At 57.3% G+C, this 24519-nt stretch overlaps 10 protein-coding genes across 10 annotated transcripts; 1 reads left to right on the forward strand and 9 right to left on the reverse strand.

Annotated features, from left to right (window-relative positions):
• Positions 1-1112: 1112 nt before the first annotated feature.
• Positions 1113-1707, reverse strand: SCHCODRAFT_02518773 (uncharacterized protein; the record flags this gene model as incomplete). Its single annotated transcript, XM_003027288.2, has 2 exons — positions 1113-1145; positions 1456-1707. 2 exons carry the CDS (start codon positions 1705-1707, stop codon positions 1113-1115), a joined length of 285 nt encoding a protein of 94 aa, XP_003027334.2.
• Positions 1708-1778: 71 nt separating this feature from the next.
• On the reverse strand, positions 1779-3006 carry SCHCODRAFT_02673099 (uncharacterized protein; the record flags this gene model as incomplete). Its single annotated transcript, XM_003027289.2, has 3 exons — positions 1779-1862; positions 2047-2397; positions 2497-3006. The coding sequence occupies 3 exons, from the start codon at positions 3004-3006 to the stop codon at positions 1779-1781; spliced, it is 945 nt and encodes a 314-aa protein (XP_003027335.2).
• A 228-nt stretch (positions 3007-3234) lies between these two features.
• SCHCODRAFT_01106360 (uncharacterized protein) lies at positions 3235-6910 on the reverse strand (the record flags this gene model as incomplete). The annotated part of the gene is made up of 10 exons (XM_050341035.1): positions 3235-3490; positions 3625-3904; positions 3953-4692; positions 4743-4857; positions 4909-5091; positions 5149-5540; positions 5595-5740; positions 5794-5956; positions 6010-6209; positions 6257-6910. The coding sequence occupies 10 exons, from the start codon at positions 6908-6910 to the stop codon at positions 3235-3237; spliced, it is 3129 nt and encodes a 1042-aa protein (XP_050197453.1).
• A 652-nt stretch (positions 6911-7562) lies between these two features.
• SCHCODRAFT_02518600 (uncharacterized protein) lies at positions 7563-10859 on the reverse strand (the record flags this gene model as incomplete). Its single annotated transcript, XM_050343399.1, has 12 exons — positions 7563-7635; positions 7690-7740; positions 7793-7846; positions 7896-7979; positions 8032-8576; positions 8641-8809; positions 8859-8885; positions 8933-9326; positions 9374-9669; positions 9721-9849; positions 9900-10645; positions 10701-10859. The coding sequence occupies 12 exons, from the start codon at positions 10857-10859 to the stop codon at positions 7563-7565; spliced, it is 2727 nt and encodes a 908-aa protein (XP_050197454.1).
• A 499-nt stretch (positions 10860-11358) lies between these two features.
• Positions 11359-12202, reverse strand: SCHCODRAFT_02519067 (S-adenosyl-L-methionine-dependent methyltransferase; the record flags this gene model as incomplete). The annotated part of the gene is made up of 3 exons (XM_050343408.1): positions 11359-11541; positions 11621-11733; positions 11785-12202. 3 exons carry the CDS (start codon positions 12200-12202, stop codon positions 11359-11361), a joined length of 714 nt encoding a protein of 237 aa, XP_050197455.1.
• A 636-nt stretch (positions 12203-12838) lies between these two features.
• SCHCODRAFT_02673107 (uncharacterized protein) lies at positions 12839-14251 on the forward strand (the record flags this gene model as incomplete). Its single annotated transcript, XM_050346665.1, has 7 exons — positions 12839-12864; positions 12937-13002; positions 13183-13366; positions 13407-13552; positions 13660-13768; positions 13814-13882; positions 13928-14251. 7 exons carry the CDS (start codon positions 12839-12841, stop codon positions 14249-14251), a joined length of 924 nt encoding a protein of 307 aa, XP_050197456.1.
• Positions 14252-14868: 617 nt separating this feature from the next.
• SCHCODRAFT_0238125 (uncharacterized protein) lies at positions 14869-16628 on the reverse strand (the record flags this gene model as incomplete). The annotated part of the gene is made up of 5 exons (XM_050342517.1): positions 14869-14945; positions 15001-15249; positions 15298-15939; positions 15987-16043; positions 16097-16628. 5 exons carry the CDS (start codon positions 16626-16628, stop codon positions 14869-14871), a joined length of 1557 nt encoding a protein of 518 aa, XP_050197457.1.
• A 393-nt stretch (positions 16629-17021) lies between these two features.
• On the reverse strand, positions 17022-20015 carry SCHCODRAFT_02519226 (uncharacterized protein; the record flags this gene model as incomplete). Its single annotated transcript, XM_050343413.1, has 6 exons — positions 17022-17523; positions 17566-17881; positions 17957-18127; positions 18719-18964; positions 19009-19632; positions 19778-20015. The coding sequence occupies 6 exons, from the start codon at positions 20013-20015 to the stop codon at positions 17022-17024; spliced, it is 2097 nt and encodes a 698-aa protein (XP_050197458.1).
• Positions 20016-20700: 685 nt separating this feature from the next.
• SCHCODRAFT_02673110 (uncharacterized protein) lies at positions 20701-22353 on the reverse strand (the record flags this gene model as incomplete). Its single annotated transcript, XM_050346666.1, has 8 exons — positions 20701-20748; positions 20799-20948; positions 20996-21083; positions 21136-21321; positions 21370-21610; positions 21672-21847; positions 21903-22268; positions 22316-22353. The coding sequence occupies 8 exons, from the start codon at positions 22351-22353 to the stop codon at positions 20701-20703; spliced, it is 1293 nt and encodes a 430-aa protein (XP_050197459.1).
• Positions 22354-22588: 235 nt separating this feature from the next.
• Positions 22589-24440, reverse strand: SCHCODRAFT_02519082 (uncharacterized protein; the record flags this gene model as incomplete). Its single annotated transcript, XM_050343409.1, has 5 exons — positions 22589-23308; positions 23478-23583; positions 23635-23909; positions 23964-24140; positions 24189-24440. 5 exons carry the CDS (start codon positions 24438-24440, stop codon positions 22589-22591), a joined length of 1530 nt encoding a protein of 509 aa, XP_050197460.1.
• Positions 24441-24519: the final 79 nt, after the last annotated feature.

Genomic DNA, 24519 nt, shown 5'->3' on the forward strand with positions numbered 1-24519 from the left:
AAGACGGGCCGAGCGGCGAAGCTGTGCGCCGTACGCCTCTGGAGGGTCTTCTAGGCAGTCGCCGATCGACAGGCCCACGAAAGCTCTTTCTGCCTTTGCTCGCGCCGCTTTCTCTTCTCGCAGGGCGGCCGTCGCGGAGTCCGTCTGAATGGGTGGCGTTCGCGGCTCGTTCGGCGTTACGTACGGAGGCGGCTCGCGCGGAATGCGGCTCAATGGGTCGACATTGGAGTGTACTCGCCCTGCTCGGTGTACGATTTCCAGACCGGGCCTGTACGCTGAGAAGACCGCTCCCCATGAGGCCAACCTTCTATTGCTATTCTCGTAGGTTCGCGCCCACTGCAGCGCGCTGTGGTCCGTGATGAGCAGCACCGAAGATCCCTCCAGGTACGGCTGAAACTTCACTAGCCCCTCCTTTGCTGCGAGCGCTTCTCTTTCTGTCGTGCTGTACCGTGCTTCCGCTCCCTTGAAGGTTCGCGACCAATAGGCTATGACTCGTTCCACGTGTACGGTCGTTTCGTCGAGAGACGCCCCCCATTCGTCGTTCTCTGCCATCTCCGCTGCTTTTGAGGATGCCTTCGCCACGAATCTCGGTACGGGGGCTCCCCTCTCGAAGGCGTCCTGGAGCTTTTTATACACCGCTGTGCCCTTCAGATCTCCTACTTTGATGGGCTGCACCTGCTGTAGCGCGCATCCTAACGCGTGGTCCGACGCGTCGGTGTACAGCCTGTATGGCCGTCCTTCCATCGGATGCCCCAAGACCGGCGCTCTCTGGAGGGCTTTCTTCGCCTGCAGGAAGGCGTACTCCTGTTCCGCCCCCCATTTCCAACGCACCCCCTTCCTCAGCAGCTCGTGCAGCGGTCCGCACACGTCCGAGTAATACGGGATGAAGGCGTTGAAGTAGACGAGCATGCCGAGGAAGGTCTGGAGCTCCGAGACCGTGGACGGCCGCTTCATTTCCAGGACCGCCTTTACCTTCTCGTAGTGCGTCGATAAGCCCAGTCGAGAAACCTTGTGTCCCAGCAAGATGATAGAGTCGTAGAACAGATGGCACTTCTTCGGCGACAGCGTAATATTCGCGTCCTCCACCGCTTGTAGGACCCGATCCAGATGATCTATGTGCTCCTCGAATGACTTGGAATACACGACTATGTCGTCAATGTAGACTAGAGCGAAAAGCCACAGGTAGGGCGCGAGGACCGACTGCATGACTCGCTGGAAGATAGACGGTCCGTTGCGCAGTCCGAAAGGCATGCGTTTGAACTGGAAGAGGCCGCGATGCGTGCGGAACGCTGTTTTCTCTATATCTTGCGGATCCAGTCGTAACTGAGTAAAGCCCGAGAGCGCGTCCAGCGATGACAACACCTGCGATCCTGCCAGCGAAGCTAATATCTCTTGCTGCCGCGGGATCGGAAACTCGTCAGGAATTGTCGCGGCGTTCAACTTCCTATAATCCACGCAGAACCGCGGCTTGCCATTTCTGTACGCGATGACCACCGGCGCACTCCACGGGCTACGCGAGGCTTCAATCACGTCCTGCTCGAACCATTTGTCGATTTGTTCGTCCATTACCGCCTTCTTTGCTGGAGAGGAGCTGCGCAAGGGAAGTGCGATTGGTTGGGTACCCTCCTGCGTTCGTATCTTCGCCATTGCCGGGTGATTCCCCAGTTTACCGTCCAACGCGAAGGCGCCTTTTCTCTTCTCCAGCATTCTCCACGCCTTTCCTTCTAGGTGCCTCGGGAGGTTGCCCACATCGAGTACTTGCCTGAACTCGCTCGAGCTCACGTCTGCCGTGTCGGGCATTTCCGCGGTCTTAGGTCCCACTTCCTCGCTCTCATCCTCGGCGGATTCCTGTCGAGCTTGGTCTACGAACGAATTCTTCCAGGACTCGTACGTGTCCGCGTCGGGCATGGGAAATGAGCGTTCCCCCTTGCGCCAAGCCTCGTAGTTGCTTTCCTCCGGCATGTGGTACTTCGGGTCGACTGCGCCTCGTCCTCGCTGCGCCCGTCCTGCGACTTCCTTCTCCTGACGCTCCCGCGCCTGACACACCTCGCTCAGAAACGCGGCGTGTCTCGCCATTTGCTCCGCCTGCTCGCTCGATTCCGGCTTGTCCAGGAAGTCCTCTGCTCGCCGTGCTCGTCCTAGCGCTTTGCCCTTGCGTATTCGCCTAGGAATCGTAGCCATGTTGGCGACCGGGATGGCGGGATTATCTGCAGCAACGAGGGCGTTGGGTACTAGGAAAGGCTTCTCGTTCGTCGCGGATATCATCTCCTTTTCCACCATCCAGTCTCCTCCTTCCTCGAAGGGTCCCGTCACGGCTACCTTGACCACCGTCTCCGGGCGTAGGATGACATCCTCGGCAGCCCTAACGATATAGTCGTCCTCCTTCAGCATTTTCTTCTTCGCTTTGAAGTTCCTCTGCCATTGGTGCCGCGCTGCTTTCTTGAGGAACTGTTGCGACGGGGGAGCCTCCACGCAGGCGCGCTCTACCGCTAAGACTTCCTGTCTCAGCTCCTTGCTTCGGGCTGACGGTACGGCGGTTTTCGAGTAGCCCGAGGTTCCAAAGGTGATGACCGTGCCGTCTTCCACGCTCCGTGATACTGACATTTCATACGCCTGCTGAAAGTCCTCTCCTAGCAGGACCGGCACCGTCATGCCCTCCACTACGTGCATGGGTCCCTCCATCTCAACCATGGTCCCGTCGTCCATCCGTACCACTACCGACAGGCGGGTGCTTCCCTTGATTGGGGTGGAAGTCTCCGTGAGCTGGAGTAGCTTCATCGGCGTTCCCTGCTTGATGACGGGCTTCTTTTTCAGCGACTCGGCGTGCTCCTTGCTAACGAACGTCCGACTAGCGCACGAGTCCACCCGGAGGTCGATCTCGGCTTCGTCCTCAGAGCCCAGGTGCCCACGAATGCACAGTACCCCATGCGAATCGCCCCCCGCTCTCCTATTCTTCCTGGCGCGAGGATGTAGCCTCACCTTCGCCGGGGTGTAGGGTTTCGGCATGGTCGCGAGCTCGCGGGGCCCCAAAGTCTCGCCTGCTTCCTCGGCGCTCATACCTATGGCAGCGTACACCTCCTCTCTCAGCACCCCCGTTCTCTCGACCTCCTCGGCGTCTTCGTAAATGCTTTCTAGAATATAAGGCGAGTCTTCCGGCAACAGCTCCCCTTCGTACCAATAATCCAGACCCTTATTTCCATTACACACCACATGAAGTGGACTGGCCGGCCAAGTTTAGTCCAGCTCGTGCGGCACAGGCGGCCAGCCGGCGGCTGCCACCCCACCTGGTTTGACAGGCTGGGCCGCCGGCGCCGTGTCAAGTGCAGGTGCTGGTGTTAAGAGAGTCGACGTCATGCGGAGTCGCCGGCTGCATGTGAGACGCTGCTTTTTTGCTGGGCCTGCACCGCCATATGAGATGCAGCCAACGCGGTTCGACGGCGGCTCCACCTCAGGTCGTCCACCGCGTGTGCGCTCGCCGGTTCCAGCCAAGCTGGGGAGATACCCATTATTGGCCGGTACATTGATGGCCCATGCTCTCTCAGCCACAATGGCACGCACTCACCTTCATACTTTGTCAATGGAGATACAAGGTTATGTACATGGTACATGGATCATAGCTACTACCTACTGCTCGGCTCCCACCCTGGAAGGGTTCCCGCGTAGTCCTGAAACTTTGTCACGCATTCAGTCGCCAACGAGCCCCACATGTCCGCTTGGTTATAGGCATACGCAGCCCATCCCGCACCTTCTGTGGACGACCTCGCAGCGTCCCCTGCCGCTTGCCATGTACCCTGCTGCTTTTCGAAGGCTAGCCGAGTCCACAGCATCTCGTGGCTTACCAGACGCTCCTCTTCTTCCCATCGCTCCAGTCGGCACTTGGCTCGCAGGAAGCTCACTCTGTATACTGCAGTACCAATCAGTATCCAAAGGAACGCTCTTTGGTCCCGCTTACGATCATGGACACCAGCGGCTTCTGTCCCATCTTCCGCGGCCGCACTGTTGCCGACCCGCCAGAACCAGGGTAAGGTATGGGAGCGTTGGCCTGTCCTGTTCTCCTCTGTCCAGTCCTTGTTGATGCGGAGGTCTTGACTATCTATCTTCGGTAGCTGCGATTCGTCCTTGCCGAGGGCGATTAGGGCGTCGCGGGCGCGGTGGTACATCCGCACGTGGCGGGCGATGCGTGCGCCTGACTTACGTAACGCTGCAAAAGCCCTTGTAGTCGTCTTGTGACTCCCTCGGCCGCGACGCACGGAGGTGCGATACAAGCGGGCTCTCTCTGCGAGGCCTAGCCTAACGCCTCGCAGGGCATCCGCTCGTTGGCCGTCCCGAAGGTCCCTCTCCAAGTCGGCCAATTCCCCGGTGATGTGCCCAGTGGTCGAGGGCAGAGTGAGCCGCTCGCGCTCTGGCAGCCCGACGTCAGGCGCGTCGGGGTCCTCATCCTCATCCTCTCCCTCTCCCTCCCTCTCATCCACCTCCCCTTCGCTCTCTGCTTCCCCTTCATCTCCAAGCCATTCCTCCACTTCTTCGTCTCCCAAGTCAACCTCGCCCTCCACGGGGGCAGCATCGAGAACCTTCGCGATGCGTGTTTCGAATTTGCAAATCCTTTTGTGTAGCTTGCCCCGTCTGAGCAGCAGCTGACGCTCTTGCGAGGCCGTCCTGTTTTGCTGCTTAGCCAGAGGAAGTAGGTTGTCCCTTGTCTTTGTGAGAAAACGCAGTGTCATCGTGACATTCTAGACACGCACTGCACACTCTCAATCCTCATGGCCTCCCTCAGCAACTCTAACCCGATAGGCTCCTCCACATCATCATCCTCATACCGCCTCGCTACTGCGAGGGCGCGCTCCGCAACACCGGGGACTAAAACGGCAGTCCATAAGGGCGCATGCAGACCCGTCATGCAAGGCTCACCTTGTTCCTCTCGTATGTCATACACGCTCTTTCCCTCTCGGCCCTCCTCCAAGGACTCACGCTCCTCTTGTAGCCACCGAGCTGTCTGCTGATCGGATAGTGTGTCCTTGAGCTCCTCATACGCGGCGCGGGCGTGCTTGCACTCGACGGAGGCCTTCATCGCCTTCTTCTTAAGGACGTCGGCTGCGTGAGGCGACCATCCTGTGAGTCAATCATTCACTGCGGCCGTTTGTCGCCCACCTAGTTGAATGATCTTCTTCCAGTTCATGTCGTTCATGAGCAGATCAAGAACTTCCTGCCTATGAGCGGGTGACATGCTCCTTGTATTGGAGGCCAGCTTCTCTAGGGTTGCCCAGAGCGTTTCCAGGATCTCGCCGTCCAGCTGGCCGGCTCCCTTGATGAAGTTGGGGGAGAATTTGGCGAAGCACTCTCGGATGTGTGCGCCGAGATGGAACTTGCCCACAGCGGCCTCAATGTCGATCGCACGGTTGGTAAGGTAGGGTCCTTCGGTTAGGCGCGTCTTGAGGTTGACGATATACTCACACATGATGTCGTAGGCGATGAGGATCTTGTGCGTTTCTGCAGACAACCCTTCTATGAGGCATGAGGTTGAGTAGTCTGTGTTCATTTGCCTACGCAGTCATACCATCAGGGGATGCTGGCGACTTTCCGACTGTAGTACGCACGCTTCGCCTTTCTGGTAATCAACGGTGGTGTGCGGGATGAACAGACCATGACGGGCACAGGCGTATGTGCCCACTCCACTGGCAGCTAAGTTGCGATCTCTCGATCGACTGCTGGCAACCGCCCGGTGATTCTGACAGGATTTCCTCTGCAGTGAATTGTCACGTGGATGACAGGTGGGGCGGTGGTCAGAGCACGTACATTGGCGGGCTCCTTGGTCACTTTGAGGTGCGTCTGGTATTGCCTGCTCCCGACGAGCATGCACTCGCCATCGCTGAGGCGCACGTCAGCGTCGGGATTGCGGGTACGCTGGTTGTTCAACTTGAAGCAACCGTCGTGCGTGAACATGGGCATGTAAAGCTCTCTGACTGGATGTTGAGTCCACTGTTTTCCTCGTCGGAGCGACAAGGTACGTACGGATGGTCTGCGTCTCTCTGGTCTTCTGGAGGCAAGTTATATCCCGGCTGGGGGCATGCTGGGCAGCGCCAAGCCAGATCTCCCGGCGGTCTAGCTATGTGGACTTGATCTCTCCGAATCTTGTGAGCGACACCTGCTTTAGCTCTCGTGATCATGTTCGTATACTGACGCATGGCGCGCAGGAATGGTCTATAGACATCCTACGCCTCGTTAGTAAGGTCACTTATCGCGTATATTCCCCACTCACCGAAACTCGATAAGGGAACGCTGGGTTGGCCATCCTCCGCAACTTCTGGACATATCCTTGGGCAGACATCCGACCCTCGCACTGCGATAGGAGGAAGTCATCCAGCATCGTCAACGTGAACGCAGTGGCTGGCTCATCCTCGGTACCCGGGTACAATCCGGTGTGCAGCAGCTGGATATCCTTATCCTCCGCGGTGGGGCACGTACACCAGTATACCGTACGACACCAGATACCCTCAACATCACCGATAATTAAACGATGTCCCTGTCGCAGGTCACAGTCCCTGAGGAGGTCACTGAGATCGCCGTCCTCCTCCTCTTCCCCCTCATCACACCAACGCTCGTCCATAGGAAGCCGGACGTGCGCGAGGGTGGCCGGGCACGGCTCTCCTCCATGGCCCAGCCAGATAACTTGGCCTAACGCGCCAAGGTCGGTAGCCGTTGAAGAGCGACCGTCATGCTTTCGGATGTGATGGAAGGGCATAGACGCGTGCTCGCGAAGGATGCAGCCTCTGCATTGCCTCTTACGCCCCAAGCAGGTCTCGCAGAGGTATGAAGCAGTAGCTGCGCCGCATTGACACTTGTGCTTGCTGGGCTCGAATCGACGCATGAGGACGTCCTCGTAGGCTGCCCGTCTATGTAACCACGCGCGCATGTGATCGTTTGAAGTCTGCAGTCTCGTTAAACGGACATCTCTGCACAGTATACGTCACGCACCTTTACCGCCGTCCGTCTCTTTCGAGGCGAAGGCGAGGGACTCCCGATATGGCCCCGTTTGCGGGGTGTAGTCGTACCACTCCCGCTCAAGGGCCGCCGCTGACCCTTCTGGGGGCTGCGGAGACGTGGGCTGGGCACGAAATCTTCCCTCTCCATATAAACTTCCTTTCCCCCCGGCGTCCGCCTGGTTGTCATGCTACGTACGACGCTGCCCTGCGCTATGGGAGTTAAACCCCCACCCTTTCGGCTTCTGGACATTATTGTATATGCTGCGAGGACGAGCGACGGGGGACGGATGAAGAGGGTGATGGGTGAATGGCTTGCGTGATTATGCCAAATCGGGCACAAGTCATACCATCAATTCTCACGAATCTGTGATCGCCAGGCACATTCCCAGCTTGTACTTCCTAAATGGGGGTATAGCCCCAGTAGCCAGTCAGCCATTGCACTGCCTCTGTCTTAGCGGTCCCTCCGTAGATGACATGGGCAAATGTACATATATCTGCATCGGCACGAGCTACATCCCAATCAAAGTACTAGAAGACCTAGACCACTGTACAAAAGAGGGCAGGCCTAGACAGCAAACGCGCTCAAGGACCTTTCGACTTCTTGGAGCGCTTCAGCTGCATCGCGGCGGCCTTGGCAGTGGGTGTGCGTTTCCGCCTGTGAATGTGCTTAGACGTGAGCTTGAACGGTTATGGGGCTGCGGCTGCGTACAATGTTCTGACCCCCTGCTGTGCAACGGAGTCGTCCCTCTTGGTTTCGGACCTGTTCCTTACTCAGAGCATGTTTGAGACATGAAGCATACATGGGGGCGTACCTCAACTTTCGCGGAGGGATGGAAACCTCCTGCTCTTCCATCTGCACGTCCGGCCTGCAACTCTTTCAGCCGGGATTATCTATGCCCTCCCATGAACACTTACGAATCATCCACATCCTGGACGTTGCGTGGCCGTTTGGAGGCTTTCGACGGCTGACTGTCCGTGGCGGCCTTGCGCTTGCTAGCTCTGCAGATTTCCAGTTCAGTCCGCTCCCCACACCCCGAAGCGCGCGACTCACAGAGTAGAACCGCTGGCACCGCCGGCGTGCACGCCTGCGCGTTGACGCATGGCCGCCACGGCAGCGTGCTCGCGCGCGCTGGCATGAGAGTCAACGTAGTCTTCGATTCGCACGCCTGGTCGGTCTTTTGCTAGGGCGGCGGTGGTCTTCGGGCAAGGGCTGAGGCTGTCCTTGTCCGGACCAGTGTGCAGCGCCCTGAGAATGCCGGCTATCAGCTTTTCGTGGTCCTTGATCTCCCAACCCACGCCGGGATAATAAGGACTGTGCTCATCATCAGGCTCCACCTCTGCATAGCCTTGGCTGTCGATAGCGAGGTGAAGCAAGCCCGTAGCGATGGCCATCACAATAACCTTCCGAGCCCATTTTTGGGGGCGTGTGCCCAGAAGGTGAGGCTTAGCCTTCACAACCCAGTCCACGTATTGCTGCGCTTTCCCGCTGGTGAACACGGATACCTGCAAGACGTCGCCCAGGTTGGTGATTAAAAAGATGTCCTGGAAACGGAAGTCTAGAGAGGTTTCTGGGATTCCGTCATCATTCGGATGCTCCTGCGCAATATAAAGCAAGCAGCCATGAGTAACACAAATACCAGATGTCGCTGTTGCTGCTCACCAAGCAGACTTGAACCATGTAGACGGCCACTAAAGCCGCGACACGGTTCGAAGTCTCTTTCGCGCGCTTGATGAGTGCTTTGGCGCGCTGCCCGATGGACATGTCGTTCTCAAGTAGGAGCGACGCAGTACTCTGGGGCTGATGCCTATTGGGACCCGCGCTACGAGACCTGTATGTCCTGTGAGTCACACGATATGTAGGGCGGCAACAGAACTCACTTGGCAGTCGTGTTCGACCTTCTCGTCCTAAAGCAGTCAAAACCAGCGAGGCGAAGGGGTGCATGGGTGCGTACCGTTGTCCTATCACAGGTCCTTCCTCCTCGTCCTCGTCCTCGTCCTCCTCCTCCTCCTCCTCGTCGCTTGTCTCCTCCGCTGGCTCCTCCTCAGACGACGACCCGGATCCATCGGACGGGGCCTTCGTCTTCCGGCGGGCTTGCGTTCTCGATCCAGACGTGCGGGCAGTCGCACCAGATGCTTTCCTGACGAAGGGCTTAACGGGCATGCTGCCACCCTCCTGCGCCTGGAGCCAATGGCGAATGAACTTGAGCATAGGCTCCTTCTTCATGCTGGATGGGTCCATGGCGTAGGGGTCAGAGCCTCTCTCGGGAGCAGGCTCCGGAAACGCGCTGGGATCCAACTCTTCCCGTAGGTGGCTCCAACGAGTGGCCTTGGATTGATTGTGAAAGCCTATCAGACAGATGAGCTAAGAAACCTTTGCCAGCGGCGAACCTTACTCATGGCGTGGGCGATATACTGCCTGATCACATTTCGCAGTAATTTCGTGTTCGCGCTGTCAGGAGGGTCCGCCAGCAATCTCGGGTAGTGACGAGGACGACGTTTGACCTGAGCCCAACTCGGCAAAGAACCGCCTTCTATCTGGTCGCCCATTGCGGCGATGCCATCGTCACCGTCCTCTAGTCCGAAGATCTCGGCAGCCCAGCCCTTGACGCGGTCTGACAACTGGCCGCGTGCCAGCCAATTTTTCTCCTTCTCCGCGAACAACGGGCCGTTCTTGACGTTGGGTCCGACACTGTGCACTGATCAGGCGCTAAAGATGTATGAAAAACAGGCTGCCACTGACTTGACCATTTCCAGCTCTCCACTTTCTTCGTCGACCCAAGCAGCAACCCCGACAACAGCCACACCACCAACTTCCATTGCCCAATTCAAGAAGCGCGCAATGGTCTGTCGGCAGTGACTCTTGCGAAACCTGAGAGGCGATCAGATTAGTTGGAAAGAACAGCAGCACGTAGGGCACACCATGTTCGGTCTTGCTTGGCCGGTTGGCCGATGTTGATTGCGCGGGCTCTAGCTTTGAAGGCTTCCACCTCGTCCTCCGTGAATTCGTGGCGGATCTCCTTGTTGACTTTTTGTTCTATCTGAAATGGCGTACCAGGCGTCTCCCTAGCGAGCCGTCGGCGGACCCTGTCCCACACCTCCGGGCGACTGTGGCGGGAGACGGCGCACCACGTGACATGCGTGTGGTACGAGGGCTTAGCCGGCCCGTGCAGTACCTCGTCGTCCTCATCGTCCTCGTCCTCGACCGCCTCCGTCTTATCCCTGTCGTCTTCTCCTTGGCCGCCGGAGTCAGCTTCTTCCTTCTCCTTCTCCTTCGCCTTTTCCTTCCCCTTCGCCTTCCCCTTCGCCTTCGCCTTCGCCTTCGCCTTAGCTCTCGCCATCTCCCCCTCCTCCTGCTCCTCCTGCTCCTCCTCCATGTTCCCACCCTCATCCACCTTCCCCTTCCCTTTCCCTTTCCCCTTCCCCTTCGTCTTCGCCTTCGCCTTCGCCTTCCCCTTTCCCTTCGTCTTCCCCTTCCGCTCCCCCCTCTGCTTCGTTCCATCTGGACCATCGCCGCCGTCTTCTTCAGGTTCCTGTTCTTCGTCCACGCCACCTGACGAGCGGCCATTACCATGCGAGGGCTTCTTGGTTGAACCATTGATAGCCCCGTGCCGATTCGCGGTTGAGCCGTCGGGATCCTCCATCGACCTCCAGTATGCCTTTACGGCCTGATATCTGTGTCAGCGCAGTACATCCAGCTACAATGATACACTTGGGGCTTACCTTCTCAAGCTGCTTGCTGGAAACCCGTATCTCCTCATCGCGGAGGGGGAGCAAGTGAGCTACGGCTGACTTAGCCTCCCTATTGCGCCGCTGATCAGCAGGCACATTGCGCTGCAACCATATTTTCTCGGAGGTGGTGAGAGACGTGCGGGAGTCCATGTCTGCGACGATGTCAGGTCAGATGGCGGTCTGGAATGTCAGGAGAAGGCGACCGTGTTTTCACATCAGCCGGTCGCCGATTTGTCACGGTCACATCGTCCTGTGACGTGCTTATGATAAACCGAAGCTTTTGGTTATTGGGAGGAAAACCCCAGGCTAGGATAAGGGGTTCACATTGACGAGCTGTGGGCTGGATATGTCTGGAAGTTGATAACCGAGGTAAGGAAACCAAGGACGGCTGCAGTGGCGTGGGAAATGTTCGCCAAGTAAGGAAGGCGGACGAAAAGCGCACCCTCGACGGAAAGCGTCCGGGCTGTAAGTGCACAAGCCAGCCTCACCACTGCCCGACGACATGGAGCCACAAATCTGCATGCAAACTTACCTGCTGCTGCTATTGCCGCGTATGTCAGGTGCGTCGGTGTGGGGCTTTAATGAAGGGCGTGCTTAGCCTCCTCAGAAGGAACAAAATATATTGCCTCATGCTGTAGGCCAGTGTCGACTATGCTGCGTGGCTCCCAAGGTCGGACCCGGTATAGACCTTCCCCAGTTGTTCCTGCCGACGTCGGGCAATTGCTGGGTCATGCACGCGATGGATGTAGTATGGGGCTGAGGAGTTAGTCCACGACATGGACCGCTCGGGGTATTTCCGCTCTGTCACCTCCAGCGTCCTCTGATCAGGGTACTCCTGCATGAGAGATGACCGTTAGAGTATACTTCAGCATGGAGAATTGACGGACGTATATCAAAAAGCCCGCTTTCACAACCTTGTACTGCCCGTGTCGCGTCTGCTTGCCGCTGATGAACAGGTCAGTAGCTATGACGCATGCACCATGCTTCATGAGCGGAAGGAATGAGTCCAAGATCTGCAGGTTCACTACGACAGTCAGACATGTGTTGCAAATGAGCAGGTGGACAGGAGCCTCACACGTCGCTGAGAACTTCAGGTTATTCACAACAACGAGGTCGGCCTTTTTCATCCACTCCTTGACCGCCGGAGTCTTGACCATGTCTCCCCATGCCATGGTGACGCTTCCCATGCTGATGCCGTGCAGTTCACAGACGGCCAGGGCCCTATCTTTGAGGCTTTCAGCCGTGCCCATGAGCTCGTCTCGCAGCTCGATGCCGAAGGCGCTGCACCCGCTCTGGATGGCCGCCTGCACAAGCAGATTGCCAATACCACAGCCCAGGTCAACGAAGGTCGATTGGGGACCCAACTTCTGCTCCTCCAGGATCGTCTGAAAGAAGTGCGGCTCGAACTCGCCGTACGTCTTCTCGAAGTCACGTTTCTTGTTCCTCAGCTCACGCAACTGCGTCTCGCTGATGCCGTCTCGAACTTCGCGCATCACGCGCAGAGTCTCAGGGCCTGCCAGAGCTGAGGTAGTCAGCCGTGTTTCCATCATTGAAGAGGCCCACATACCCGCCCTCTGCGCCCGCCTCAAGCGATTCACTTCTCTCAGCAAGTCTGCCTTTTGGGCCTTCTCGCGTTCTCTGATCAGATAAACATTAACGCAGCGACTTCGCAGGGCAGGCAGAGGTTACCTGCGGCGGCGAGCTGCATCCCTTTCCTTTTCCTGGTATCCAGCCTTCTTCCTTTGGCGCCGGGAGCGTGCGGCAGAATCAAGGGCAACGGGCCGCCCGCCGGTTGCGCCCGAGGCGGTGTCCTCAGTAGGATCGACCCTTGGACAGAATTGAGCAGACACACACAGACTCCAATCGGGTTTACCTGAAAACACAGCTGAAAGCATCGGGCGCCGTCATGGTCGCTGACAGGAGTTCGCTGACGGATTGCCTTTTTAGGCGCGAAACGTCCCGTCGCGGGACGACGGACTCAGTGCACCGTTCGCCTGTTGCTCGTGTCAGTTGGAGCCATGCTTCCCAGCTTAGTGTTGCGTGAAGTTCGTCCATCCACCCCCGCATTTTGAAATTTCAGCTAAGACAAATCACTGTACCCTCAAGCTAACCGCCACAGCGCGGGTGCAATGGGCGTTCAGCAGAGGTCCTCACGGTATGCCAATCTCAGTGAACGCTTCGGGCGTGCTTATGGATCCTCAGAGGAGCAGCATGATGTCTAGAACAGAACGCAAAATGTCGCCATGCCAGGAATCAGATTCGCAGGCAACGCTGCTGCGTACCGCATCATATGGTGCGCTCGATCACAACTCACCTTGGACTTTTTCATGATGTTGCAACGGTCGCCTTGAAAGGAGACTGCGAGAGCTCACAAGACCAGGTGAGTAAAAAGGGCTTATCAGGCTTGCCTCGATAGCGGCCACAAGACGCGCGCGCAGGCAAGCTAGCGTTCACTCGGGGCTGAATGACTCAGGGTTCCGAAGACCCCGGTTGACGCGCGGGAAGCGCGCCTACTCCTGGGACCACAAGGTCAGCAGGCGCTTGCCGCTGAGAAGAAGGACAGCCGCCGTAACTGCGACCGACAGCAGCGATGCACGGAGGATGTGATTCACGAAAGCAAACAGACGCGTTGGGCAGCGGGCACTTCATCAACACTCGTATGTACTCATAGTAAAGGACTTACTGAAAATGCGCCAGGCCGTCTCTGGCACTCATGGACGCCCTCAGTCTTCCTTCACTTGTCCTATATGCTTCCTCCTTGACTTTTTCCAGCTGCGACCTTCCAATGCGCTTCCCACGGACACCAAACCTCCTGAGAATCATGCGAGGCTGATCTGGAGCCGGTGCGCTTCGGAATACATTGGCAAGGTAAGCGCCCGCGAGAGATTGGTATGATACACTCCCTGTACTGAAGTGCTCGCGCCTTGCACTCTCGCAGTGTCGCTTGCAGATCATGCGACGATAATGGGCGCTTAGGGAGGGCACCGTCGCATATAAGAGGTACGCGGTTCTTCGTCGCTATCCATCCTCACCACATCGACATGTCTTCACCTCCTGAGGTAAGCACTATCGCCTTTCCTTCTCACCATACTGATGATGCATAGAACATCGCGACGGCCCTTCGCACCGCCCGGGTTCTGAGCGCCCTCCTCAAGCCAGGCCTTGAAGAGATTGTATGTTACACGCCGCTCATAGGGCTGAACGCTAACGAGCCGTAGATCCGCGCCCGCGACAACACCCTGCGTTGCGCGTGCGGCAAACTTGCCAACGGCCGGGCACAGCCTTGCAACCAACCCATCTGCAAGGATTGCGGCAAGAACGAGTGCCCTCGCTGCAAGAAGCCGGCGTCGAATCCGAACCCGTCGTGCGAGTTCCATGCCGGTCCATGCTGCCCGTACTCGCACGGTGGCGCGTACCATTTCGTTACCGGACATCGACCTTTGCCCGAGAATGGCGGGGAATTGCTGGACGTGACTTTGAAGCAGGCGGAGCATATGAACGAGCTTCTTGACCACCTAATCGTACTCACCAGGGACATGTAGATACAGTACAGTAGTGGCAGGCCCGTGGCAATCTCGGATTTTCTTGCTGATCTGCAGAAACAGTCTGACGAAGATCTTCAACATCGCCCGACTCCCATCTCTACTGCCAAGGCTCAGGGAAGGGTCCCTTTTCTTATTTTCTTAACGGTTGCTATTCACGCTAGCGCGACGCAACCTGTAGTGCGTCTTCACGTAGATTAGAAACACCCCCTCAAGCTCGGGCCGCGCCGCGGTGCTGAAGAACTCGTCTTGGAATTCTGCAGCCGCCTGTTGCCGACGTCCCTCGAGTGTGATAAGTCGTTGACAACGCGGTACTGGGCAGTGCCAGAGGTTGCCTGTAGGTAGCTGCGGGCGCGGTATAATTCTTGGGCGGATGCGGGCAGAGAGCTCATCATCAGGATCTCGATAATCAGCCGGAGCCATGGTGGTCGCGCAGATCAAGTACCCGAGTGCACGCATACACAAATCCGTATTGCCGTTGTGGCATTCCGCGGCATGTTCTATCGCTTAGGAGGCAGTGCATCTGCTGAACGTCGGGCTCGTTGTCAAGAAAGCTAGGACGTATTGTACACAGAAACGAAATTCCAAGAAATGCGTCTATAAACCCAATCCACAGTCTACTCGAACTCGATTTGCGACCAGTTCAACCTCCGCTTCAAGTTCTGATGATGGTCTTCGCGCATGCTCTCCTGGCCTGACAGACGCCGATGAGCTTGACCTTCTGCCGCGCAACAATTCGGGTACCATACCTGGGAGCTTCAAGAAAGGCTTGTCCACGACAGCGACCCTCTTCCAATGGCCTGTCGTCAGCGTGCGCCTGGCCTCGTCATACTCGCTCGCGACGGCTACGTCGGAGTCGTACGTCCTGACAATCACCTCAACCATTCCGAGGGAGGTAACGTGTTCCAAGCCAGCGAGTGCTGTGAGGGCGCGCCAGTCGACCTCAACGCGAATGAGCTGAGTTAGGTCCTTGCGTATGTCGAGGACATCGTCGAAGGCTATTTTCTGTCAGACGTTGTAGTACAGGAAAGGTCGTCTCAGCATACCTGCTTCCTCACGAGCCATGACACGAAGTCGGCGAAGCTTGTCAGCGCACTCGGTCAACAGACGGTCCACAAACTCCCAGTCATCTCCATACATGAGCGTCAACTCGAGTGTGAGCGCTTCGAGACAAGGGAAATGGAGGCCGGTCATCACGCCGCGGATTCCGGCGACGAGGTGGACGTGGAGAGAGCTAACCGCCAGTAGCAAATCCTTGTCCTCATCTCCCGCAGCGTCCCCTGGGACAGTGCCCTCGTCCCACCAGAGCTCGTACCAAGAGTTGGGGGGCGCGCCATCGGAATCCATCTGCGGTGGCTGTATCTCGATGCTGCGGACGGTCTCTGAGAGCGCTGGTCCATCGCCTGTGGGCCGCCGACGGAGGATGAAGTGCAGCCCGTCGTTCGTTGGCTCGTGAAACACTAGCGTCTTGACGTTCTTCAGAAGCGGGTCCATTGTGACGGGTACCCAGGCCTGCCACATCTGCGCGTACCATGCATGCTGCTCGTTCCTGCCGCCGAGAACCAAGGTGTGTATCCCGCTGGGTGCTAGTGCGGCAATGACCTTCAGAAACGCAGCGGTGCCTTCCGTCCAGCGCGTCGGTAAGACAAGGGTACGCACATAGCGGTCCAATGGATCACGGCCGAACTCTGTGGACGATGTGAAAGTCAATGGCAGTGAAGAACGAGCGCCGTACCTGTGATCGGCATCGTGAAGTTGAGACCAGGGACGGGAGTGTAAAGGGCTTGGGCAGCTACAAAGAGATGAGCAAAAGCTTCGTCAATGTCAACCAACAAACATGCTTACGGGACTTGCTCTCAATTGCGCGCGCGTAGAGCCATTTCGCGAAGGAGAAGAACCTTCGCGGCCTGATGACCAGTGTCCTGAAGCGCCGGCTGCGAGTGATCTGCCACAAATCGCGAGAGGCTGTAGCAATGTTCATGAGATCGGCTTCATGGCAGCATTCAACGACCTCAGCCAACAGGTCGCCGGGAAGGATGCCTTGGCTGGCGATCGGACTGTTTCCTTTCCCCTCGTGGTGGCCGCTGATATCTTGCACGGTTGGAGCACCGCCGGTATGATGCAGGTCGCCCTCGTCCTCTGCCCTCTCGGCCATGGGGAGAAGCCTCTCGTCAGTGTCCCGCCGGCACCCCACTGTCTCCATGGTTTGCGTGGATGCTGTCGCGTATGAGACGCGCGGGGTAGTACGTCTCACCGGCGCAGTCGAATCGTCTCTCGGTGCAAGCAGACGGAGAGCGAGCCGTAGAAAGCCGAAGAGACAGAAATGGAGCCCAAGCGCCGCCGCGATGGCGGTTGCAACGACCCCGCCGACGCTCATGGTGGTGGGAGAAGACAAGAAGGGTGGGACGCACGCCCGGTGACAACTTAGGCCCACTTTACGAGCAGTCTGTATTGAGAGAGTGCAAGTGTAAAGCTTAAATGCGCCGGCCTGCAGGACCCCAAAAGTGAGGCATTCACTGGCTGACGACCACCGGCGCCCGTTGGGTTGCTTACGCGCTACAAGGGGGTGGGTATCGGCCTCGTCGACGGTGTCTCGCATCTATTCGACCAGCAAGGCGGGTACGGCGTGGACGAAATTCAACCGACTTCCTTATTTGGGTCGGAACGTCTCTGCGCGGGACAACGCCATCGTTTGGCTCACCACAGCCCCAGCGTGCGATTGATGGAATACATAGGCCCAGCATCCACCGCTAATTAGAGCCATCCCACCCTACCTACTCTTCTTGGCGTTCCCTCTGCCTCTTGTGGCGCCTCTCGAGACCTTTGTCTTTTTGGTGATAAGAGGGGTGTCATCGGTGTCGGAGTCGCTCAGGCGAGGTGGGCGTTTCCTCAGCCGCGTGCTCTTCCTTGTCTGCAAAGAAACCGCAGGCTCCACCCCCAGCCCATCTTGCTCCAAGCTACCCGATCCACCGCTGGGGCCGCTGGCTGGCGTTTGGGCCATGGAGGCAAAGGCGGAGAGGAAGTTCGGTGGGTCTTCGAGCGTTCGGGCGTCTCGTTCCTCTCCGAACTGCTGTGTCTCCAGGATGAGCAGCCACGCCTTCATCATACCGAGGTCCCCTTCCCACTTCATGTCGCCCATGACCAGCCGGACAGCCAGATGCGAGACGTATATCGCGCTAGTGATCTCGTCCTGCAGGTCAGTGGCATCCGTGAACGACGTCACAAGGAACTGTCGGAGCAGTCGCATTCCGCGAGGACCATAGCTGTCGTTGCTGTTAGGCGGCATAGCGCGGCCACAGAAGTTGATGACTTACTACCCGGTGTACCCGGTATAGCTAGCGCTATGGATGCTGCCTTTCAGGTGCTGCGTGTACCGAGCCACCGCAGGCAGGACTTTCAATCCAGGGCTCGCCCTCTCAAAGAACTTGTAAGAAAGGAGTTTGTGTGCGGAGGGCCTCGAATGCTCCGTATTCTTGTCGTCAAGGATAGCCTGAATTTCGGGAATCAGGATTTTCAGCCGCTGGGCGATGTCAACCCAATCAATGGGCTGGCTCAGTCCCCACGCCGATGCGAAAGGCTCCAGGACGTGCAGGTATATATCGTTGTCGCATACAACTGCACCATCTGTCTCTGCCGAACAGAAGGCACATCCTTTCAGGGCATAAGAACGAGCGACAATCTACGCGGCAGCACAACATAGCTCACCTGGGGGACGTAGGACACCCCACGGTCCTACAACGCGCAGAGCTTCGGCAGCGGCGTGATCCTTCCAGTCAGGCACCACAGCCTGGACCGCGTTGGGATACAGCTGCTCCGGGTCTTCAAATGCTAACAGCTGCTCCTTTAGCAAGAAGGGCTTGAACGGGACAGGAAGAGCTGCGGGGGCATTGTCAGGCATCGCGAACAAGGCTTCGCTCATCTCACATACCGCGCAAGTCGGGCCTAACGATAGCGAGCTCGCTCAGGCCACACATATCATAATGCGGGTATAAATCATTGTAATCTGCAATCGCCATGACGGTCAAGAACAAAAGAATCGCTGTCACCAGGCGTCACACGTCACAAATCGCCTTCCGACTCTTCCTCCTTGGCTCAGTGCGTCCCAACGGACCGGGACTTGCTGGAGTTAAGCATATGTCACAAAATTTCCGCGGAGACCCTCACATGTACCGTTCAATATTCATGACGGAAGGCACCCTGAACCACAACCTTCAACTTTACGCATGGTTTTCTCAAGATACGGTACGATGACGAGTAAGTAGTATGCCAGAATTTGCGGTCTTCGTGGACCCTTAGTTCAAGATGCGCGCGCGCTGTACATGAAAAGTAGGCGAGTCCCTATGCGAAGGTTGGGAACGATTGAAGACCGAGTTTTGAGACCAGATGAGCCCGCCTCTGCACTCGGCCGGCTGCCGCTTCTGTTAAATTTGAGTTTGACACCCTTATGTAGGCCGAGTAAGGGCTTACCAGGGAGCTTCCAGAACCAGTCCTCAACGAATACAATCTCCCTCCAATGCTCATGCGACAAGATGAACTTTGCCTCCTCGTAGTCGGCGTCCAGGGCGTGGTCGGCGTCGTACTTGTGAACGTACAGTGTGACCTTGTTGAACACCGTGAATTGGGGGGCTCCCGAGATGCAGGGGACTTGTGTCCAGTCGACGTGTAAACTCTCCAAGGCAGGCAGGAAGTCGCTCTCAAGCTGGGACCAGCGACCTGGCTGGTGTCAGCAACTATTGCAGAAGAGGACAAGAAGGTACCTGTTATACCGCGGCGAAGGCGGAGGGTTTTGAGCTTCTTCGCGTCGCGCAAAAGACGGCCGACCGCGTGCCATTCTGTCCCCCTCCCCCGCGTTCGTACATTGAGGTCCTCCAAGTCGAAGAAGTACACGTTGGCGATAATGTCTTCTATACCGCCTCCAATGTCCACCGTCAGAGATTTGACCCGAAGACAGATCCGCTCTAGGCCGGGGTACTCGTCCTCCTCATCGCCTGCGGTTGGATTCCAGTCGTCCTGCCCCCATTCATGGAACTGTGAGTAGCCCATGGCGCAGCCAGTCAGCTTCAGAGTGCATGGCAGGTCTGCGACCTCTTTATGCATAGAGCGCAGCCTCATCTTGAATACTGAAAGCAGGCCGTTCCTGGACGGGTTCCTGAATGAAATGGCGGCTGCCGACGCGAAGACCTCTGCACCGGCCTCCTTCTTCCACGCCTTGTTTGCCTCCCGCCACCAGACGTCGTCTTCCATGCAGCTTGCAGCGATCTCGCTAAGGCGGAGCGGTGCCATGGCCGCGAGTAGCGCAAGGTATGCGCGGCACTCGGTGCTCCATTCCTTTGGCAAGAGGAGAACGCGCACGAATTTGTTGAACTCGGCTCTCGTATTGGCTGCATACCATTAGCGAGAACGACCGATGAGTACTGCACGTACGACAGATCATCACGGTGCAGCGGTATTCAGCCCGTTCAAAACGAAAGAGGATTTTGTCTGCGACCACTGAGCGCTCTGGTACACGAGGGTGCAGGGACGTACCTTGACATTGACAGCTTCCCCCGTCGCACTCCTTCTCCAGCCAGTGTTGCAGAGCAGGTAATCCTCTCGCCGTGATTTTAAGAGTGTGAAGGCGCCAACGTCGGCTGACGCATGCAAACCACTTGCAAGTCTCGGACAAGCATGCAACAGCTTGAGGACACGAGTTCTCGATTATAAGAAGCTGGAGCTCGAGGGACAGATTCTGGAGGATGCCCATGTCCGGCTCGCCCGTGGACATTGTGAGGGTCAACACGAAAGGAAGATCAATTGAATTTGACGCCGCGTGGGGATCGAAAATGGGAGGGCCTACATCATAACTGTTCCGCAATAAGTGCGCAAGCAGCAGGTCGTACATAACCAAGGTCGTAGAGAGAATTCAGTTGTAGGTCGTGCTCCTACCATCCCTCTCCCTAGGAGCCGAGAAGCACGAGATACAGCGTGAGCACAGGCTCGAGGAAAGCGACGGCCGCTGACCCGTGATCAATGATAGTTTGAAAGGTATATATCCCATTTCACAGCCGCGTCAGAACTTGCCAATGATACCTACAACGAGCGGCGCATGCGATGAGTCCGGTGGTTCAAAGTCCACGAGGATTTCCTAATCGGGCAGGCGGACGGAAAGCGCTGTCGCGCTGAAAAGCGTCCGCCCACGTGCGCATGCGCTCCAAGTCCCCTACGTGGGCAGTTATACAAGGTTCATATATATACATATATGCAGATCCAATGGCCCCAGGTGAAGTCAGCGCTGTACAGAATCAAGACGTGTGCGAAAGCCCAAGACAAAACCGTCCACTGTCCAAGAAGAATGGAAGAAAAGTTTGTAGCTCGACATCCCTGTAGTACGAACTTGAAGGAGGGTTACAAGAAAGGATACATCGACCAATATATTTGAGCGAGGGCGAGGTGGGCTGGGCAACGGACCATCACTGCTGGCGGGATGCAAGGGCGTCCCGCACCTGCCGCATCTTTGCCTGCAGGAAGCTCATTCATAAGCCATCGCAAGAGCTTTTCCGCAGCTCACCTCGAGCTCAGCGTTGCCCATCCGGACCTCCACTATGCTTTCCTCCAGCGCCGCGGCATGGTCGGGACTGCATGTCCCCGGAAGTGTCTTCAAGATGTCTTTAAGCGGATGTGGGCGGATGGGGGTGCCTTGAAGGCGGTCGACCGCGTCCTACCAAGCATCAGCCTCAGCTTGCGCTGTTACGGGGAAGAGCAAACCTGAAGTTGATGACGGACGCATTTGAGACGTCTGCGGTCAAAGATCCTGCAGAGGTAAGCGCATGCTCGCCTTTCCAGGTCATCATCTCTGGAGATACCAGTCAGCGTCTGGGTGATGAGGGGCGCTACCTGGGGCTCACCCTTCGACGCAAACCCGTCGGAGCCAAGACCAGAACTCCTCTGAAGGAACGGTGCGGTACACGATGGAACCCGGCAGGCGTCTGGTGAACCACTTGAGCCGCGCGGTCGGACCACGACCCCACGTCGGGCCGGGCACACTTCGAAGCGTCCAAGAGTTGTTAGTGAGTATGTCGCCATCATCGTGACTACACGCCGTCAGCTGTGTGCAGAGTGACCGAGGCCTTTCATCTTACCTGGAACCGGAAAGCTGCACGACCGCGCAAAGATCGTCGCCGACGTAGCGATAGCCTCTCGCAAATCCGTGGAGCTCGACCTCCCGCACGCCATCGTGCATTTGGAAGCCCCGCGCCGCGTACTTGCTGTGCGCCGTTGTGGCCGGTGTCGTGGTCCTGAGGCGCAGCCCTCTCCCCTTCATCGTCTCATAGGGGTACAAGCTGATGGCTCGACTGCTGGTCAGCATGTTGAGGACCACAGCTGGACGCCCAATGTGATCAGCCTCTTATCAAGATGTAAGAGGAAAGTCCCGACTACGTACTGCTGTGATAGTTCATAAAACATTCGAACGTAGATCCCGTCGTTGCTATGAGCTGGATACGGATGGCGGCGTCGAAGGAGGCCTCGAAGTTGAGCACCACTTGAAAAGGGCCTGGGTAGTACTCTTCATCTTCCTCTTCGTCATCGCTCGCCTCCTCGTCTGAGGATTCCACATCCCTAGGGTCGCGCGCACGTTAGTCTTCCAAGCGTGAGCGATAGGCAGGCTTCGCACCGCAAGCTCTCCTCCAAAGTGTCTCCCGCCGCGCCTGGGATGAAGTTGTAGCCATTGGCCAATAGATAGCTGCCCATCTCAAGGGCGTTTCGGGAAGGAACGTAGACGTCCAGGTCCGAGCTCCGCCAGGTCACGCCGATGAAGAAAGAGAGTGGGATTGATCCCCCGATGACAGCCTGAGTGCGCGCCTGCACGGCCTGGAAAGAGTCGATATCCAGGATGAACGGTGACAGCACAGCGTCGGCATTGAAGTCGTTCATCAGGAATTCACGGACGCTGATACGCGTCCCGCGGGAGACTCGCAGTAACTTGAGGAGGTCTTTGAGTCTCAATTCGCGTAGAATTTTCTCCAGCACAGGGTAGGGTCTGTGGGGTTACGGTCGTCTGTCCATAACGTAGTGAGTTAAGCTCACAAGGTGTCGAGGAAACGATGTTCGGTATCGCTCTCCATGGTCGATCACCAGGGGATTGGGGAATGCTGAAGGTGAAAAGCCAAGGAGAAGTGGGCAGGAGGGAAGGCGAGAGAGAGAGAGAGAATAGACGCCGTGACACCCGTGATCAAACTCGAGGCCATGCGCGAGGAATGGAAGTTACCGAGTGAGCTAAAGATGACCCCATGCAACAAGTGATAGTGACCGCGAGCGTGCATATGTATTCCAGATGTAAGACACCACAAGCAAATGAATCTACATGCGAACATGACTTCCATCCTCCTCCTGCTTCCAAGCCTCCAACACCCCCCACTCCGAACAACTCCCATCGAGGGCCCACTGGCGAGATGCCTTCGAGTAAGCGCCACCATGCCCCTTGTAGTCCGGAGCAGGAGGATACAGGGCCAGGAAGTACATGTACCCCTTGTCGTTCCCACATGCACCGCAGGCGAAGTAGCGACCATCCTCCCCCGCAGTGTCTGATTGCAGAGCTTCCCTCCAGGCTCTCTTCCTAGGGACCTTTGTCATACAACCTACGCGGCGGCACAGCTCGCATTGGAAGGGGATGCGCGTTCCCCAGAAGAGATCCGCGCCATCGTGAGCGAGGTACGACGTGACCTGGAACTTGTCGCCGGCCCTTTCTAGGAGGTAGAAGGAGGGCGAGGCGACGCCGGGAGGGCATTGCCGAGTGGCCCGTTTGATTGCGGAAGACGCTCCCCGATCGCTGCAAAGGAAGTGCTGTGCTATCCCTAGCCCAAGGTGAACTGTGTGGGACCAAGAGAAGACCGGCTGGGTGATGGTCAAGGAGTTGCTGATGCGGGCAGCATGGATGAACTCGATGGTCGGCGGTGTCTGACCAGCTGCGACGACGGGGTGACCGCATCCGCCGTGCGCCAAGACCAACATGTAATTCTTCCGCCCAACGCGGGCCCTGAGCTGGTCCCATAGGACTTGAGGTAGCAGCCGCCAGAGTACCTGTTGGTGGCGATGAGCACAGAGAAGGAGCCACACACTCCGGGTTCTACGAGTGAACACCGTCCGGCCGGCGAGTGCGTATCAGGCGGCGCAGGCCGGTGGGCCGGCGGCTCCATGCGAGCCGCCAGTGAGGCTCGTCGTCCAGGTACGGTGATAGACAGTAACTTACCTGCTTTGTTGGAGCAGTGATGAATCCGTGCTCCCCTTGCCCCACAACCAGCTGCTTCTGTTCTTTGTGCCAACAACCTAGAAACCAGATCACGACTCGGTGAGGACTAGAAGGAGTGTTAATTGTATCCGAAGCATCATATGAAAGACACGTCTACCCATTGTAAAGGCCATTCGTGATGAACGTTGCGAGGGCATCCTCATAGCCGTTCGCCCCCTTGGCGGTATGTAACCCCTGGTACGGGAGGTCGATGAGGACGGCGTGGCCGGGATTGATGCTCTTCAGGTATTCGAACATCACAGCGGGCGTGGAGCCCGGCAGGCGCACGCCCGCGTAGCGAACGACGACGATGTAGGCCAGAGAGTCGCGAGAGAGGGGCATCGGCCGCCCAACCCCCCGATAATCAGCGGGAGGGCCATCTTTGCCGAAGGGCTGGAAGTGACTTAGACTGCGGACGTTGTACAAGGAGTACGACGAGGCCCTCACCTCGTACTTGGACTTCTTGAACTCCTGGGCCCAGCACTGAGGGCATATGAAGAGATCCATCTGCTCCTGGGTAACAGTGCTGGGGCGGGGTATGCAGCGATCAAGGCACAGAAAGTCAAAGCACATCCTGCATCGGATGAGCTGCATGGCATTGCAATTGCAGCTCTTGCAAAAGTCCTGCGCGGTTTAGCAGACTGAGCGCCCTCCCCACTGTATGACACTCACAGACACCCGCCATCTTTCCCCGGGCAGAGCGATGTTCTTCAAACCATCCCAGAGACCGCTCATGGTCCCATACGTGTAGAGTAGATTGTCCGCAGGGACTTCGCTTGGACAGAAGGGACCCTCAGGGGCTGCGATATCGCCAGACACGTCCCAGACCGATGCCGGCACATCAGCATCCCCTTCAAAGGGTCCCTGCACGTTAGGGGCCAGGACATAGAGGCCCTTGAGGTTAGTAGATGTAGGCGAAAACATGATGCAAGGAGGCAAAAGACAACACAGCGATCGGCCGAGTCACACTGCCGGATTGGGGCGGGCACGTGTATTAGGGTTA

Source organism: Schizophyllum commune (assembly GCF_000143185.2).
Source record: "Schizophyllum commune H4-8 unplaced genomic scaffold SCHCOscaffold_14, whole genome shotgun sequence".
NCBI classification, from domain to species: Eukaryota; Fungi; Basidiomycota; class Agaricomycetes; order Agaricales; family Schizophyllaceae; genus Schizophyllum; species Schizophyllum commune.